Source organism: Pagrus pagrus, assembly GCF_965226575.1.
Source record: "Pagrus pagrus genome assembly, chromosome: 12".
Classification (NCBI taxonomy): domain Eukaryota; kingdom Metazoa; phylum Chordata; class Actinopteri; order Spariformes; family Sparidae; genus Pagrus; species Pagrus pagrus.
In genome coordinates this window covers 7,076,043-7,089,691 of record NC_140196.1, presented here as the reverse complement: position 1 = coordinate 7,089,691, position 13,649 = coordinate 7,076,043, and the positions used below count along the sequence as shown (strand labels likewise).

General features: G+C 42.4%; 2 protein-coding genes across 3 annotated transcripts; both read right to left on the bottom strand.

The window, feature by feature from the left end:
* Nucleotides 1-1,061: 1,061 nt before the first annotated feature.
* Nucleotides 1,062-6,130, bottom strand: cirbpa (cold inducible RNA binding protein a). 2 transcript variants are annotated; one of them, XR_014623773.1, is made up of 8 exons: nt 6,003-6,130; nt 5,103-5,213; nt 4,862-4,968; nt 4,400-4,517; nt 4,125-4,278; nt 3,979-4,037; nt 1,368-1,454; nt 1,062-1,270 (listed from the first exon to the last, which is right to left on the bottom strand). XR_014623773.1 is itself a non-coding variant. In XM_084369409.1 (7 exons), the coding sequence occupies exons 2-7, from the start codon at nt 5,200-5,202 to the stop codon at nt 3,409-3,411; spliced, it is 552 nt and encodes a 183-aa protein (XP_084225535.1). In that variant the 5' UTR covers nt 5,203-5,213; nt 6,003-6,130; the 3' UTR covers nt 2,503-3,408. The 2 variants fall into 2 exon arrangements, 1 of the variants encoding a protein (XP_084225535.1); XM_084369409.1 differs by lacking the exons at nt 1,062-1,270; nt 1,368-1,454 and adding an exon at nt 2,503-3,422.
* A 1,151-nt stretch (nt 6,131-7,281) lies between these two features.
* LOC311266153 (midnolin-A) lies at nt 7,282-11,782 on the bottom strand. The gene is made up of 7 exons (XM_084368354.1): nt 11,343-11,782; nt 11,155-11,242; nt 11,001-11,063; nt 8,893-9,402; nt 8,558-8,663; nt 8,159-8,407; nt 7,282-7,903 (listed from the first exon to the last, which is right to left on the bottom strand). Exons 1-7 carry the CDS (start codon nt 11,597-11,599, stop codon nt 7,731-7,733), a joined length of 1,446 nt encoding a protein of 481 aa, XP_084224480.1. The 5' UTR covers nt 11,600-11,782; the 3' UTR covers nt 7,282-7,730.
* Between the last annotated feature and the right edge of the window lie 1,867 nt (nt 11,783-13,649).

Sequence of the window (13,649 nt, the reverse complement as noted above, 5' to 3'; positions counted from 1 at the left end):
TTTTATTTGGAGAAAAAAAAAGGTTTTTGCCCGTCTGGTTTCCTAAAGGGCTTTTCACACTACATATTCTTAGCCCAGGGCCACACTTAGCCACTTGTCACACCCAACACTTGTCCACCAAAGGTAAACTCAGCTTAGGGCTATACAATTTACACTTTCATCAGCCCCAGGTAAAATGTTCAAGGATACACATAACTAGTCTGTTTACTTAAGCCCCTAATTAGATTTTTCAGTGGATAAACCTGCTCTGGAGCAGGCAGCAAGCCCTGGCCATAAGTCAGTGTTAGCCCACTTTGAAACAGCCATGATTGTGCAAGTGTGAAAGCTGTGTTAGCCTGAGGGCTAAGTGCAGGGTAAAAAGCACATAGAATTGAAAGGATTTGACCATTATTCCCGAATCGCTTTTTAAAACCACTGATGCATGATTTCCACTGCAGTGGGCAGAAATGCAGCTCCTCTTGTAATTGAATTATTCATACAACCCAGAGGTACATAATGTAGACATCACTTTCAACCATAACTTACATTTTAAAATTGAAGCTTTTCTTTTTGGTAGACCAGATTGAACAAACGAATATTTGTTTCAGCCAAGGCAGCACAGACCGTTTTACACAGCATGATTTCTGTTGGTGTGCTGAGACTAACTCTATTCAATGGAAGTGGGTCATTCCCTGCAAACTCATCCAGAATTCATAACTTTTAGCTGTACTCAAAACTTTAAGTCGTGAATTTTTCATATTTATCCCTCAGAGCTAATTAATTTGTGGTTCTTTGTATGGATTTTGTCGATTTGTTACAAATTACCTTACGGTAAACATTCTGCGACAACTATTAAAATAAATGTTGCAAGGTATCCTTAAGAGTTCTTGCATGTTCAGAACCATCGTCTACCAAATCCAGTGAAGGCTTGTCAACATCTACACCCCTAAGTCTGGGAAAAAGCCAGTATTAATAATATATGCATGAGCTTAATGATACTAAGGCATCTATTAAAAAAAGAAAACTGAACATTTTGTAGTTGTCACTTACCCACAATTTTATTTTTGAAATTGTGATTCACAAAAAGGTCAAACAGCAGAATAATGCTTTCACACATGATAGTGACTTTTTAAAAAAATATGTTCAGTCACTATGGGACACAGGTCTGGATATCAAGGACTTTGAAAAGCAGCCCTCCCTCTCAGACAAGCCAACGTTTGACACTCAGAAAGGCCTTCAACTTCTAGTGTAGCCACCGCTTACAGCCTCACCACTGCTACAGCACTTGGACCTGAAATGGAGCACAAAGACGAGAGTCAGCAAGGCAAATTTTAACTAACAATACAAAAAGGTAAGACTGCATTATAGAAGTGAAAACTAAATCTTACCTGATTATGCATCTGCATCAATCACTGCCATATGACGCCACAAACTTTAGCCATGAGGAGATCCAGTCAGGCCTCTGACAGTTCAATCTAAAGAGAAGGATTAAGAGATGGATTAAGCCTGGCAACTAATATTTGACATAAATCACAATACAAATGCATGCAACCCTATTCATGAGTCTGAAACTCACCGCTTATTCATATTTAAGGATACAAAGACAAACTGAGTACAGTCTAAACACCTTGAACATCAATTAGGACTGCTGTGGGATATTATGGGAGCAAATTTTAGGACTAGTGCAGTGAACAGAAGTGGACACAATACTACCCACGACTTAGAGGCCAACGCTTCTGTTTTTGGTGGACTCAGGTGGAACACTACAATCCAGAGGAGCTTCATAGAAACAATTTCTCAATGGACTTCTCTATGAATCAGAATCGGGGAAGGGGCCATGGCATGTTGTAGGCGACATCTGAAGCAGAGGACTAAACACGGCTAACTTGAAGGTATTCATGGAAACAATGAGAACTGAGTTTGAAGGATGTGAGCAAAGCAAAAGGAGATTTTTACCTCACGTGCATTGGCCTACTTTCTCCACATATGACCTAGGCAAGAGAGCAGCTTTCATCTCTGATGAGCACTTGTTGGTAGGCGCAACACTTCACTCTCCAAGGACTTGTAGGTTTTTGAAGTAGCTGACCTCTTGAACGTAATGAAGCATTAACATGACCAGACACCAGCTGATGTTTTCCCAGCATTTCCATGCGCCACTTTTAGGGGCTTATTGTTCAGACCTCACTAGGTTTGATCTCAATTCACTATAAAAACTTGACTGTTAACACATTTGGACAAGCGATGGTTTTGAGACCTGAACAGGAGTCACTGGGCCAAAAACCATCTTTAGTTTTGAATTCTTTAAGAAACCAGACAGGCAGCTTGTCAAATCAAGTGGACTTTTAAAACCCAATTACTGCTTATCCCCACTATCATCTATCTAGTGAACCAACTAAACCGCCAATTTATAATTGTCCTCCTAAGAAATCCATGTGTAATTTCAGTGCTTCGAGCAAGTGACTTGGTTCACACGCAGCATTAAACTTCCCCATGCGTTAGTTTTGAAAGGCAAAAGAATCAAGATTATTTTCCACAGTCTGTTTAATAGGCTCCATGAAGCCAAACTGACAAAGAAAAAAAAATGTTGATCATACAAAGAACATAAAGTACAAAACTGTTCCCGGTTGAGATTTTACTTTGGGGAAACGAAGTTACATTTTTTCGATCACTTAAACAAGATTAGTCCATTTTACAGCACATTTAAAATGCAGATGTTGAGCAGAGCACAGCAGATACCTTGGACAGACTTCATGAACAGCCGGCCACTTCGGAGGTGTAGTTCACCAGTCTGAAAGGAATTCACTCTTTTGGGAAATTGAACACACAGGAGCCTCAGCTAAACTAAGTTTTTAATAGTAAAAAGGAATTTAGCACAAATCCCCAAAAGCCTATTAATAAGCTCCCTTTCCTCACTCAGTTTAAAACCTGGCAAGAGGTAGGTCAGTCGAAGACTGAAGGGGAAATAAGGAAAAAACAAAAAACAAGCCCCATCGGATATCAGTATAAAAATAAACAAAAACTAAAACAAAAAAAAAGGAATCAAAAATCAGGAAACACTTTAACGTGCTGGACAAAAAGTCTACAGCGATGGTAGTGGCCGTTCAACGAAAAGCCATGTGGAGAGCCGTTGTTTGATCCCCAGATTGGGACTTAAGTAATAATCAGATTATACAGATGCCTTTAGTTAACAAACGATCTTTGAGGAATCAAGATGCCCAATTGAGCAAGGCAAGAGTCTTGAACTGTAATTTGTAACATGGTTTGTTAAGGAATGACCAAAACTCATGGCTACATTTTTTTTTTAAGATGCTTGAGCTACTACAACAGAACTACAAAACTAAGGTCAGCAATAACACGTGGACATTTTTCTTGAGGAGCGCATCTTTGAAATACAGCCAGCCAAGTGATGATCTTGAATCAGGGAGATGTTTACTCGTGTGCAGCTGAGGATAAGAAGTGGGCACACAGGTAAAGACACTGAAAGTTCCAACACTGGAGTTTCACAACATCCCCTCAACCCACCAGACAGTCCAAAAACCCTCCCTCAGTTTTGGCATAAGGGGCTCCATCAGCTTAGATATTATCAGAATAACAGTCAGCATTTCAGTGTTTGCCAGCCTCTTTATCAGAGTGGGGCAGCGGGGCTAGCAAAATTTGGCAACCGTGTACAGAGAGGCATCAACTAGGGCTCAGGTACAAAACTGAGGGGCATACATGATTCAAGTTCTCATATGTTGGGGCTGTGAAATGGTCTTAATTAATTTCAATGTGTTGACGCCTGGTGGGATTAGGTGCCTATAATTCTACCATTGCCAACAAAACGAGTTCTTCAGCATCTATTTATTATTATTTTTTAAATAGTGTGCAATGTATAACATTAAACTAATTTTAGTGTTGGTGTCTTAGATGCAAGTTAATTTGATGGCTGTTTAAAATTTGAAACTAACAGCCCCAACATAGGTCTACATACACAATACAAGTGCAATCATTCATGCTTACCATAGCCGTCATATCCGTCGCGGTAGGATCCAGAGCGCTCACTGTATCCACCCTGACCCCTGAAAAAGGTAAGATTTAGTATTAATAAATTACATCTTTGAATATACAGTCAGAAGTCTCAGTTGTGGCTTAATTACACTTCTTACCTGTTGTCTCTGTATCCACCGCCGCCACCACCACCTCCTGAGGTATATCCTCCACTCCTGTATCCGCCGCCGCCACCAAAGCTCCTGCCCTCACCTCCGAAGCCCCTATCGCCGTAACTCCTGTCATTGTAGCTCCTGTCACCGTTGTAACCACCTTGAATAGCAGTATAGTAGAGACATCACAAGTGAAAGAAATGAAAGAATTAAGAATACATAGAACCAACTAATTCTCAGTCCAGACAATTGGTTTTCACCTCTGGAATAACCACGCCCACCTCGCCCCCTTGATCCACTGAATCTTCCACCGCCGCCACGTCCACCTGACTGGAAACCTCCTCTGGAGCGTCCACCCTTTCCTGCCTCATCCACGCGAATAGCCCGACCATCTAGAGACTGCAACACAAAAGTGATTGTTAGAATTTGTGGAGGGGGAAAAAACAAAAAACAAATGCACTACTTGTAATTAAATATTGGAATATTTAATTATATAAATATTTAAGTCTACAAAAATAATTTGACTTTAATTGCATATGTGCATTTATATCCAAACATCCCTAATGTTGAGTAGTTTACATTTAAAATGGCTGTAAATGCACTCATCTCTACCTAACACAACCCCCCACAATACACAGGCACGTAAGCTCAGACACGTGGTTTCATGTTAAAATATTTATGCGACTATAAAAGCACAAAAAGCTCAAAATGAATAAAAAGCCGTTGATGCATTGTTCACTTACCTTGCCGTTCATTGCGTTCATGGCATCTTTAGCGTCATCTGCATTGTCGTATTTCACGAAGCCGAACCCGCGAGATCTCCCCGTCTCTTTGTCTCTGATCACATCCACTAATGGAGGGAAAGAAAGGTCATTTTAGGAAAACACGCGATCAAACGGCGACTTTCACAAATCGGCGTCGTGCATCTCGGCGAGGATTTAAAAACAAGAAAAATAAAAGGTGAAAAGATGCGGGGGACCAAACCTTTTTCGATGGTTCCGTATTTGCCGAAGGCCGCAGCCAGAGACTCCTCGTTGGTCTCGAAGCTCAGTCCTCCGATAAACAGTTTACCCTCGTCCGACATCTTTAGTGTAGCTAGAAAACACAAACCACAGCCGTGTTCAATATAAACATGCAGAAAACGCGTGCGGAAATCATTTAATAAAAAAAAAGGCGACTCCTCGCGTGGTGAACATCGTGGGTGCACGCTGAGCGAAAAGTAGGTCACCAGTCCCGTTATGTGAGGAGGCTGCGATTATCTGCGCAATTCGTCAAAAAGTATTTTTCTAGTTTAACTGTTAATAATGAATCGACCTAATTCTTCCTCGTGCTGGAAAACCGTAAAAATAAATACTTTCCACGAACATAACGGCCTTTGTTAGCCGAGCGCCGTTTTAGGCCCGAGGCCTATAAACGTGGTTTGAATAGCGGATTAGCTAGCGTTAGCCATCATTTTTTCCTCCCAGCGCCATTTTGTAGCACCGAGCTTCAGGTCCGCACTTTTGTTTCGCCGACCGACTTAGCGGTTAGCTTCATGTGCCTCTAGATGTCTTATTTTTCTGGATTACATAATTGACCGAGTAAAAAAAGAAAAATCAGAACACTACAAACTTTGAGGAGTTTTACACGATGTTTCGCTTACCGGCGAAACTATGCAGATGCAGAGCATTTTCAGTTGGTTTAGCGTTACACCCGCTATCAAATTAAAAACGTTATGCTAGAAAACATCTTTGAAAAACCTAACGTTGGATATCTATTTCTTTTTTTTAAAAGAGGGAATATCAGCCATTTTAAGCAAGGACATACAAATACAGATGCAACTGAAGAAGTCTTAAGCAAAGTCAAAGCATTTACAAAAAAAAAAACTGCAAAGTAGAAAATTACCTTTTCCTCCGGGAGGTATCGACCAGATGAGGAGCGGAGCTGCAGAGCGAATGAGAAGGAACGAAGACGCGCTCCTCCTTTCAATGCTGCGAGCGGCGACCTCTTCTTCTGTGGTGTATTGCAGGTTCACTGTGGGACACACCGCCACCTGCCGCACCGGTCGGTACTGCACCGTGGGCCTTTGAATCCCTGCGTGGGTGTTTTAGTACCCTAAATGTGCGCCTGTGACTTCACGGCCATGGCACTCCAATAAAACAAATAATAGTAAAACATTTAACTAATCGTACAATAAATATAGGCTCACAACTCACAAATGTATTTATAAATCGATAAATAAATAGACTAAATGACAAAGAAAGCCATTATTTGATATTTTAATGGGAAATAAATATGAATCCATCAATAAATAGTTGAAACATCATGAGTTACTCAACTGTACACCCACAACTTGTCTCAATTTCAACTCAAGATATCACACTTCAATGTAATAATTATTTTAATTGAACATGATTTAGACTTTAGACTTTGATAAGACGTCCAGTAGAGAGAGAGCAACACTCAGCAACAGTCTTTTGCTTCTCGGCTGTACTTTAAACAACAGATAGCCTAAAAGTTGTTTTCAGTGCAGCCATAGGAATAACAAACCCTTTCCAAAACTGAAATTAATCTTGGGAAGGAGTAAACATCTTTAACAGCCTGCAGTTTCATGTGTCAGTCCATCAAGTTGATTGATCAATATAAACATTAAAGGGTGTTTATTTTGCTTTTTTGTAAGCAGAAGTTTGTGATATAAATGTTCAGTTGTGAACTTTAGAGGTGTTGGTAGGCAGATTTTGTAACTTATCTTTTGCTTCAATCTTGGATTTCTCCAAAATCAATTTGACAGCAGTCACAGACAAAAAAAATGTCTTGTAGTAAGAGCAGCACAGACTTAAAATTCAAATCACCTTTAACTTTACCTTAGAATGATCAAACCATCTAATGCTGCTGCAGAGACCCTGAACCAAGTATTTTCTACCCGAGACAAAATCAAACCTCATGAATCATTCAGCACATTATGAAGAGTTGAGTTGGTGATTTGAAACTTTTATTTCAGCTCTCTTTTTCCAGACTGAGCAATAGAGGCTGTGAGAGCACCTTCCTCCTTCAAATCACTGCTTTTCAGCTGCCAGGTGTGCCGGTTATCACAGGAGCATTGCAGCTCTTTCTGTCAATGTCATGCCCGACCCTGAATGAGGAATAATCAGGAATGACAGAAAGACATCACTCTGACAGGAGGCACATTTGTCGTAGGTTTTTATTCTTTGCATATTTTTTTTTCCTTCTTTCTGTTTACAATCTTAATATTGCATAAGTAAAACATGTTAGAGGAGCATCCCCTGCACAGAACATACATACATACAAACATACACTTTACATTCAAGACATGTACAGTTAAGGCATTGAAATACACACAGACAGTCTTTGTACAGAACACCAAGATGTAGAACATGAAAATGTACATCGAAACCTTTTGTGACGGGCTACATAACAATGAGAGTCATTGTGTTGCATGACATAACATGTTGAATACAGTGACGGCCGCAGAAATCTGACTCTTCTCTTTGCTCCACCTATTCCTCCAGGCCAGAGGTCAGCTCTGGCCTCCAGTATACATAGTCCCAGGCCTCGCTCAGTAAAGGGCTACCACTTCTATCACAGTGGGTGGATCTTTTCCCGTCCAGGAGACTAGGGACGATGGTGACGATGCTGGTACGGGTGAGACGTTTGCGAGAGGTGCCAGTTCTTGCGAGTCCGCCTGCGAAGACGCCTCTGGTGCATCAAAAACTGCAGGCGCTCCAGCTTACTGTGCAATGCTTGATTCTCCTGTGTGGATGAGTGGGGGGGTCGGCTCTCCTTACCTACAGGAGAGGGGAGAGAGAACATGTTAGACCTGCTACATGGAAATAAATGGATTGTTTGGTGTGTCCTGTCGTGAATAATTCAGTTTTTTTGTTGAGAGTAAAATAAGGAGAGAGGACGGCTCTGTTCACTGAGTTTCTAGGCAAAACAATGAAAATGGCAATTCAAAAGGTCTAACTACACAAGGAACCCCAGAAAAACTAAGAATAAATCAAAAGAGAAAGTAATCAAGAAGTCAAAGTGATGAAGCTCACCTGGAGTTTTAGCGAGGTGCTCCGTCCTCTGGGTCACCGGCGTTTGGCTGTTTGCTTTGTTCTGCTCCTCTGCTGTGAGCAGCTGGCTGACTGCAGGGTTTGAAGCAGGACAGTGGAGCTGAGAGAGGGTGCGTGGAGCCCCCTGGTGGTGGCAGGCAGCTCTGAGGAGGTCGTTGAGGATCTGGAGAATGATGGTGATGCCGCTCCGAGGATGGCTGATGCCGGTCTGACTGCAAGGGGCCAGAGTGCCTGATGGGAAGAGAAGGAAGAGAGCAGCGGAAAATGAGAGAACAGTGGATGATTGTTACACCTCTTTGGACAATGGGGACATTTTCTTAACTAAGAATCCTAAACTGTTTGTGTGTGTTATCTTCAGGCCTCTGCTGTTCACACACTTACCAGAAAAAGTCCCAGAGAAGACGCCCGGAGAGTGGTTCACAAAACTTTCTATGACTGCTCCTGGCTGCTTGCAAGGTTCTGCAGTGGATGAGGCCCGAACGTCACTCTGTAAAACAAAAGGAGAAAGATGTTGCCCTGCTTTCTCAATCAATTATGTGGAATAAACACGAGTGGAACGGTTAAAACCTGTGATTTTGAACTCTAAAATGGCTTGTTATGCAAGTGATTTTAATAATGCATGCCAATACGTGGTGGTGATCAATCAGTGAAATTCAATACAGAAAGAAAACATCGTTAATTGGATTGACCTTTAGAGTAGAATATGTAAGGCTAACCTCTCTGAAGGTTGAGGCCGGCACTGGGCTCCGGGGTCCAGGAATGGAGCCCGTGGGAGCAGCTGAACAGACCGGTGTGGCTGCTTGTAGCGGAGAGCTGGGATGTGGACAACCGGTAGGCAAAGTTGGGGCTGAAATCCTGTGAGAAGATGTGTGTGTGGAGTGGGGAGGACTGGACTGATGTGGAGGTGAGTGGGGATGGCAGCTCACAGCAGGAGCAGAGGTGGGAGCTGTTGAGTGAGAGGAAGTCCTGGGTGTTTGAGCGCTCAACTGGATTGAGGATGTAGAGTCAGAAGAGTCCGGGGCCGTAGTGGAGGTTTGGGAAACAGAGTCAGGGTGGCTCATCCTGTCTGCAGTGGGCAGGCACGTTCTGCTCCCAGCTCTGAAGTCCTGGTGCTGCTGCAGCTCCGCCACGTTCTGTGCAGACAGTTGGAGCTGAACATACATCACATGGGCGCCGACTCCAAGGTTAATGGTCAGAGGTGAGCGTCCGGACAGGAAGTCACTGATCTGTCAGGAACAAAAATAAATACATTTACAATACTGAAGATGTAATTCCTGGTTAATATGGCGACACCTGTGGTTACCATGGTAACAGTGAGCTCAGTTTGGAGCAACTGGTGCATCTGTAACTGTCGTTATTTTAACGCAGATCAAATTCATCATGGATGAACTGGATCACATGTGTGCATCGTGTCCTATGAACTACTCCTCCGTAGGCAAATTGTATGACTGGGATGGCGTACCCCGCCAGAAATTATTAAAACTACTATATAGACGGATAAAGTAATTAAAGAAAGTACATTTGGTGAATTGATGGCTACTACAGAGACAAGTGCCGCACATGAGGTTTGATATGAAATCCACTGATATGACATTCACTAACGTCTATTGCAGTTTTTAACACAACATAACACGTCACTGACAACATATATCCTGCTAGCTGTACATAACTATCAGTATAAACCCTGCACTCTGTACTTTGTGTATATATATACATGTAAGTTTAAAATGGAAATACTCCATCGACCCTATTTTTGCATATTTATCTGATATTCATTATTTCTTCTTTGCACTAACTTCATTGCCTTTTACACAACTTCAGTCAATTTGGACTCTTTGTTTCCAAAACCATGTAGTTTTCATGGTACGGGCCACTGGTGTTTTTAACATACTGTATATACACCTATTTCCTTTGCACATGCTACTGTATAGCCCAAATTCTTACTCCAAACCAATAGGAAACAGCATTTTACCAGAGTAACCGCTAACTGCTGCTAACTGTAACTGCCATTAGCCAGTTAGCTTAGTTAGCTGTGCAGCTGGCGGTCCAGACTGAGCGCTTGGGGGCAGGAGGTTGTAGTGTTTACATCACTTTCACAGGAGTTTTGTCCTGGGATAAGCTAGCTGGTTAGCACGCTAACTTCAGTAGATACATGGACATCATGTCAAAGCTGCCATTTATTCACATTCTATTTATAATTTAGGGTTAGGGAACATTTTCAATAAAAAGTCTTACATAATTCCCATTTAACTTATCTCCTCAGTTCTTATTGTTATTCCTGGCTGTATGTCTATTTCTGTGAAGCACACTGATGAGTTAAATTCCTTGTATGTGTACGCACACTCGGCCAATCCAGTCTGGTTCTGAAAACCCTGAGGATTATAACTTTAAATGAACTTTGGGTCACAGCACAGCAGTCAGATATGGCTTGTATTTCCGTTGTCAAGGACGTGACGCAGTGTTGTTGCATGTGCCTGCATGTCTTACTTCAAGCATCAAAACAAGAGCATGTGGGAATGTGTTTTCCCCATAACAGCTGAATCACACGTAGGTCACTTTCCAGTGAAATCCTTATTTCTTCTACTTTGTTCATCAGAAAAAGGGGGCGACGCTTTTCTTTAAGGGTTCCGAGGATTTTTATACTTCTTGAGCAAATCAAACAATAAAAATCCCACAGGACATGGGTCAGCCTACGTCAGGAAATATGTGGAAAACAAACACCAGCGCATAGTTTAAACACGTCAGGATGTTTCCCTCATCTCATTAACGCAGCCAACTGATGTGTGTATTTGCATGTAGTCAGAATCAGACATTAAACTCTTACCTGCACTTCTGTTAAACTTTCCAAGACGTCCATCATCGTTCTCTCAGCTCTGACAGAAGAGCACTGTGACAGGAAACACACAACAAAACAGTTGTTAACATTAAGTCAGAGTGATTAAATGTAAACACTGTAAGATCTGCATTAGTTGACTTACAACTAAACCAGCTTCAATGACAGGGACCAGGGTCAGTTTGCTGCCATCTGCTACACCCAGGTCCAGCAGTCTCCCTGCAGTCAGCTGCCTGCCACACATCCATTGTACAGTCAGAATACACTGACTACCTAATAGGCTGCTTGGTAATGTGTTTGAAACAATGAACACATATGTCTAATAAAACTCACCTGTCTCTGTACAGGAGGACGATCCTGTCAGTTTGCAGTCTGAGTTTCTGGGAGACATGTGTCCTCAGGCCCTCCACAGTCTCCCCCCGGGGGACAGTGAGCTCCACCGGGCTGCCAGTGGTCGAGATGATGGACAAACGCATAGTGGGCTGACTGGTGGAGACTCCCTCCCCGCAGCATGCAGACCTGCCCGGGGTGAAGCTACAGAGGCCCCGTTGCTGCTGCCGCTGCTGCTGCTGCTGCTGCTGCTGCTCCATTCAGCTGACTTACTGTGAAATGTCCGACTAAAAGAAAAAAAAATCAGATTGTGGTCGTCAGGTTGAATTGAACTTGTTACTCTCGCTCCTCATTCCTCGGTGAACAGTGTTGAAGCCTCTTTAAACACTGAGGAGTTGGGGTGACTCTCAGCAGGCTGCGCTGGTTCCTCTTTTCCACCGTGACAGTCGCAGCTCTACTCCACCGAGCGTACAGCACCCCGTCACGGCAAAGTACAGGACACGCCCCCCGCCGGGACACACAGCCAATCAAGCGACAGCGCCGACCCCAGTCAAGCCTGCGTTGACCAATCAGAACGCGCGATTCCCTCTGAGGGCTCCAGCCCTGTTTAGTAGCTCGCTCGCCATTCATAACTGATGCAATCTGCACAGCTCCACTACGTTTGGTACAGGATGTCAAAACGTCCAGAGACAGACCGCAGTGTCATGTAATTATGTTGTAAATGATTAGTCACGTTATTATTAAAGGCTTCGCAGAGATAAATCACAATATTTCTGCGCTGTGATGTCACGTAGTCTACGTCAGCAAGAAATCCACCATATATCATACCTCCTGTGATGATCATGACAGAGCTGATACACACTTTTAACGTATAAAAAAGGAGGTGCACGTGTGACATTTTAACATCAACCACTCACAGATATGTATTTGTGTGACTATAAAGGGAAACTCCCCCAATTTTACACGTTAAAGTGTGTTTACAGGTCTTTGCAAGGCGCAATTGTGAATGTGAAAAAGGAGTTTAAAGCCTTTATCTGATAAATTGCCTCCAGTGATCATTGGTTAAGTTGTTATTAAGCATTGTGGGTAATGTAGGTTTTACATTGCACTCCTATAACACTGTTATTATGGACAGACAGAACCAGACACGTCTCCTTTTTTATTCCACACGTTCGTCTTCCTTTTTCAAACATGGTGCCTACAGTACCCACAATGCAGTTTAGCTGCTGAGTGACATCACTGGAGGCAATTTATCAGATTAAATGCAGCTCCTTCAGGAGCCACAAAAGGCTTTATACGACTCTTTTCACATATGCAGTAGGACTCCCCAAGACCTGTAAACACACTTTGATGTGCAAAATAGGTGCAGTTGCCCTTTAAGTGTGAAACTTTAAGTTTTCACTGCAAAAACTCGAAATCTTACCACGTATATTTGTCGAATACTTAATACTTTAGGTAATATAGTGAAATAAATGGGACTTGTTTTTAAACAGTTCTCACTTGGTTCCACTGGCAGATTGTTTTTTACATATTACAAGCAAGAAACCCCTCGTATTCTTGTTTTTTCACTTATTTTCTGAGGGGAACTTTCTAAATATGATGAGAAAACTAGCATAAGCAGACCTTTATTCTCTATTTCATCTTAAAAAACAATACGTTTCCCTCGGTTAAGGTCTAAAGATAGACATAAGATCATATGTGGTGCAGATTTTAAAGCCCTCAGACACAATTATGTGATTTTGTGCTGCGTAAAAAAATTGAATTGACTTTTAATTACAAACCGTGCCGTTACAAAGCACGATATAAAACTACAATATTAATATAAAATGTAAGATCCAGTGTATCCTGCAATCCTGCAAATGTTTGGTAAAAAGAACAGCTTGTGGATTTGTATACACAAATAAGTCCTGGAGCCAAGTCACGCTCAAAATCACAACTTGGAATATAGAATATGCTTTAAGAGGAAGAGCAAATTCAGTATGTTTAAAGAGGGTTTAAAGAGTACTCTCAGCCATTTTCTGTGGTTGCTGAAAGCTCTCCCAGCATGCACCAGGCTGAAGGGAAACACCCTGACCAGTCCATCACACGCACATCTGTGGATGCTGCTGTGTGGGAGGAGGGGTTCACAGGCAGCCACTTCTCTTTGTGCTCTGCAGTGCTTTTCATCCTCGGCTGTTTAGTATTCGTGTCCCACCTCTGCTGGTCCTCCACACAGCGGGCTCTCGGGCTGCACCTGTCACATGGTGCACGGTGGAGAGCTTGGAGTAAAGTGACGTAGGAAGCCGGGGAGGGCAGAGAAATGCAGCTAAT

Coding starts and splice junctions, on each gene's coding strand:
- cirbpa (XM_084369409.1), bottom strand. CDS start 5,202: ATGTCGGACGAGGGTAAACTGTTTATCGGAGGACTGAGCTTCGAGACC. Junction 4,279..4,399: donor CAGTGGATCAAGGGGGCGAG/GTGGGCGTGGTT, acceptor CTGCTATTCAAG/GTGGTTACAACGGTGACAGG. Junction 4,038..4,124: donor GGTGGATACAGAGACAACAG/GTAAGAAGTGTA, acceptor TACCTTTTTCAG/GGGTCAGGGTGGATACAGTG.
- LOC311266153 (XM_084368354.1), bottom strand. CDS start 11,599: ATGGAGCAGCAGCAGCAGCAGCAGCAGCAGCGGCAGCAGCAACGGGGC. Junction 11,243..11,342: donor GTCCTCCTGTACAGAGACAG/GTGAGTTTTATT, acceptor GATGTGTGGCAG/GCAGCTGACTGCAGGGAGAC. Junction 11,064..11,154: donor TCATTGAAGCTGGTTTAGTT/GTAAGTCAACTA, acceptor TTCCTGTCACAG/TGCTCTTCTGTCAGAGCTGA.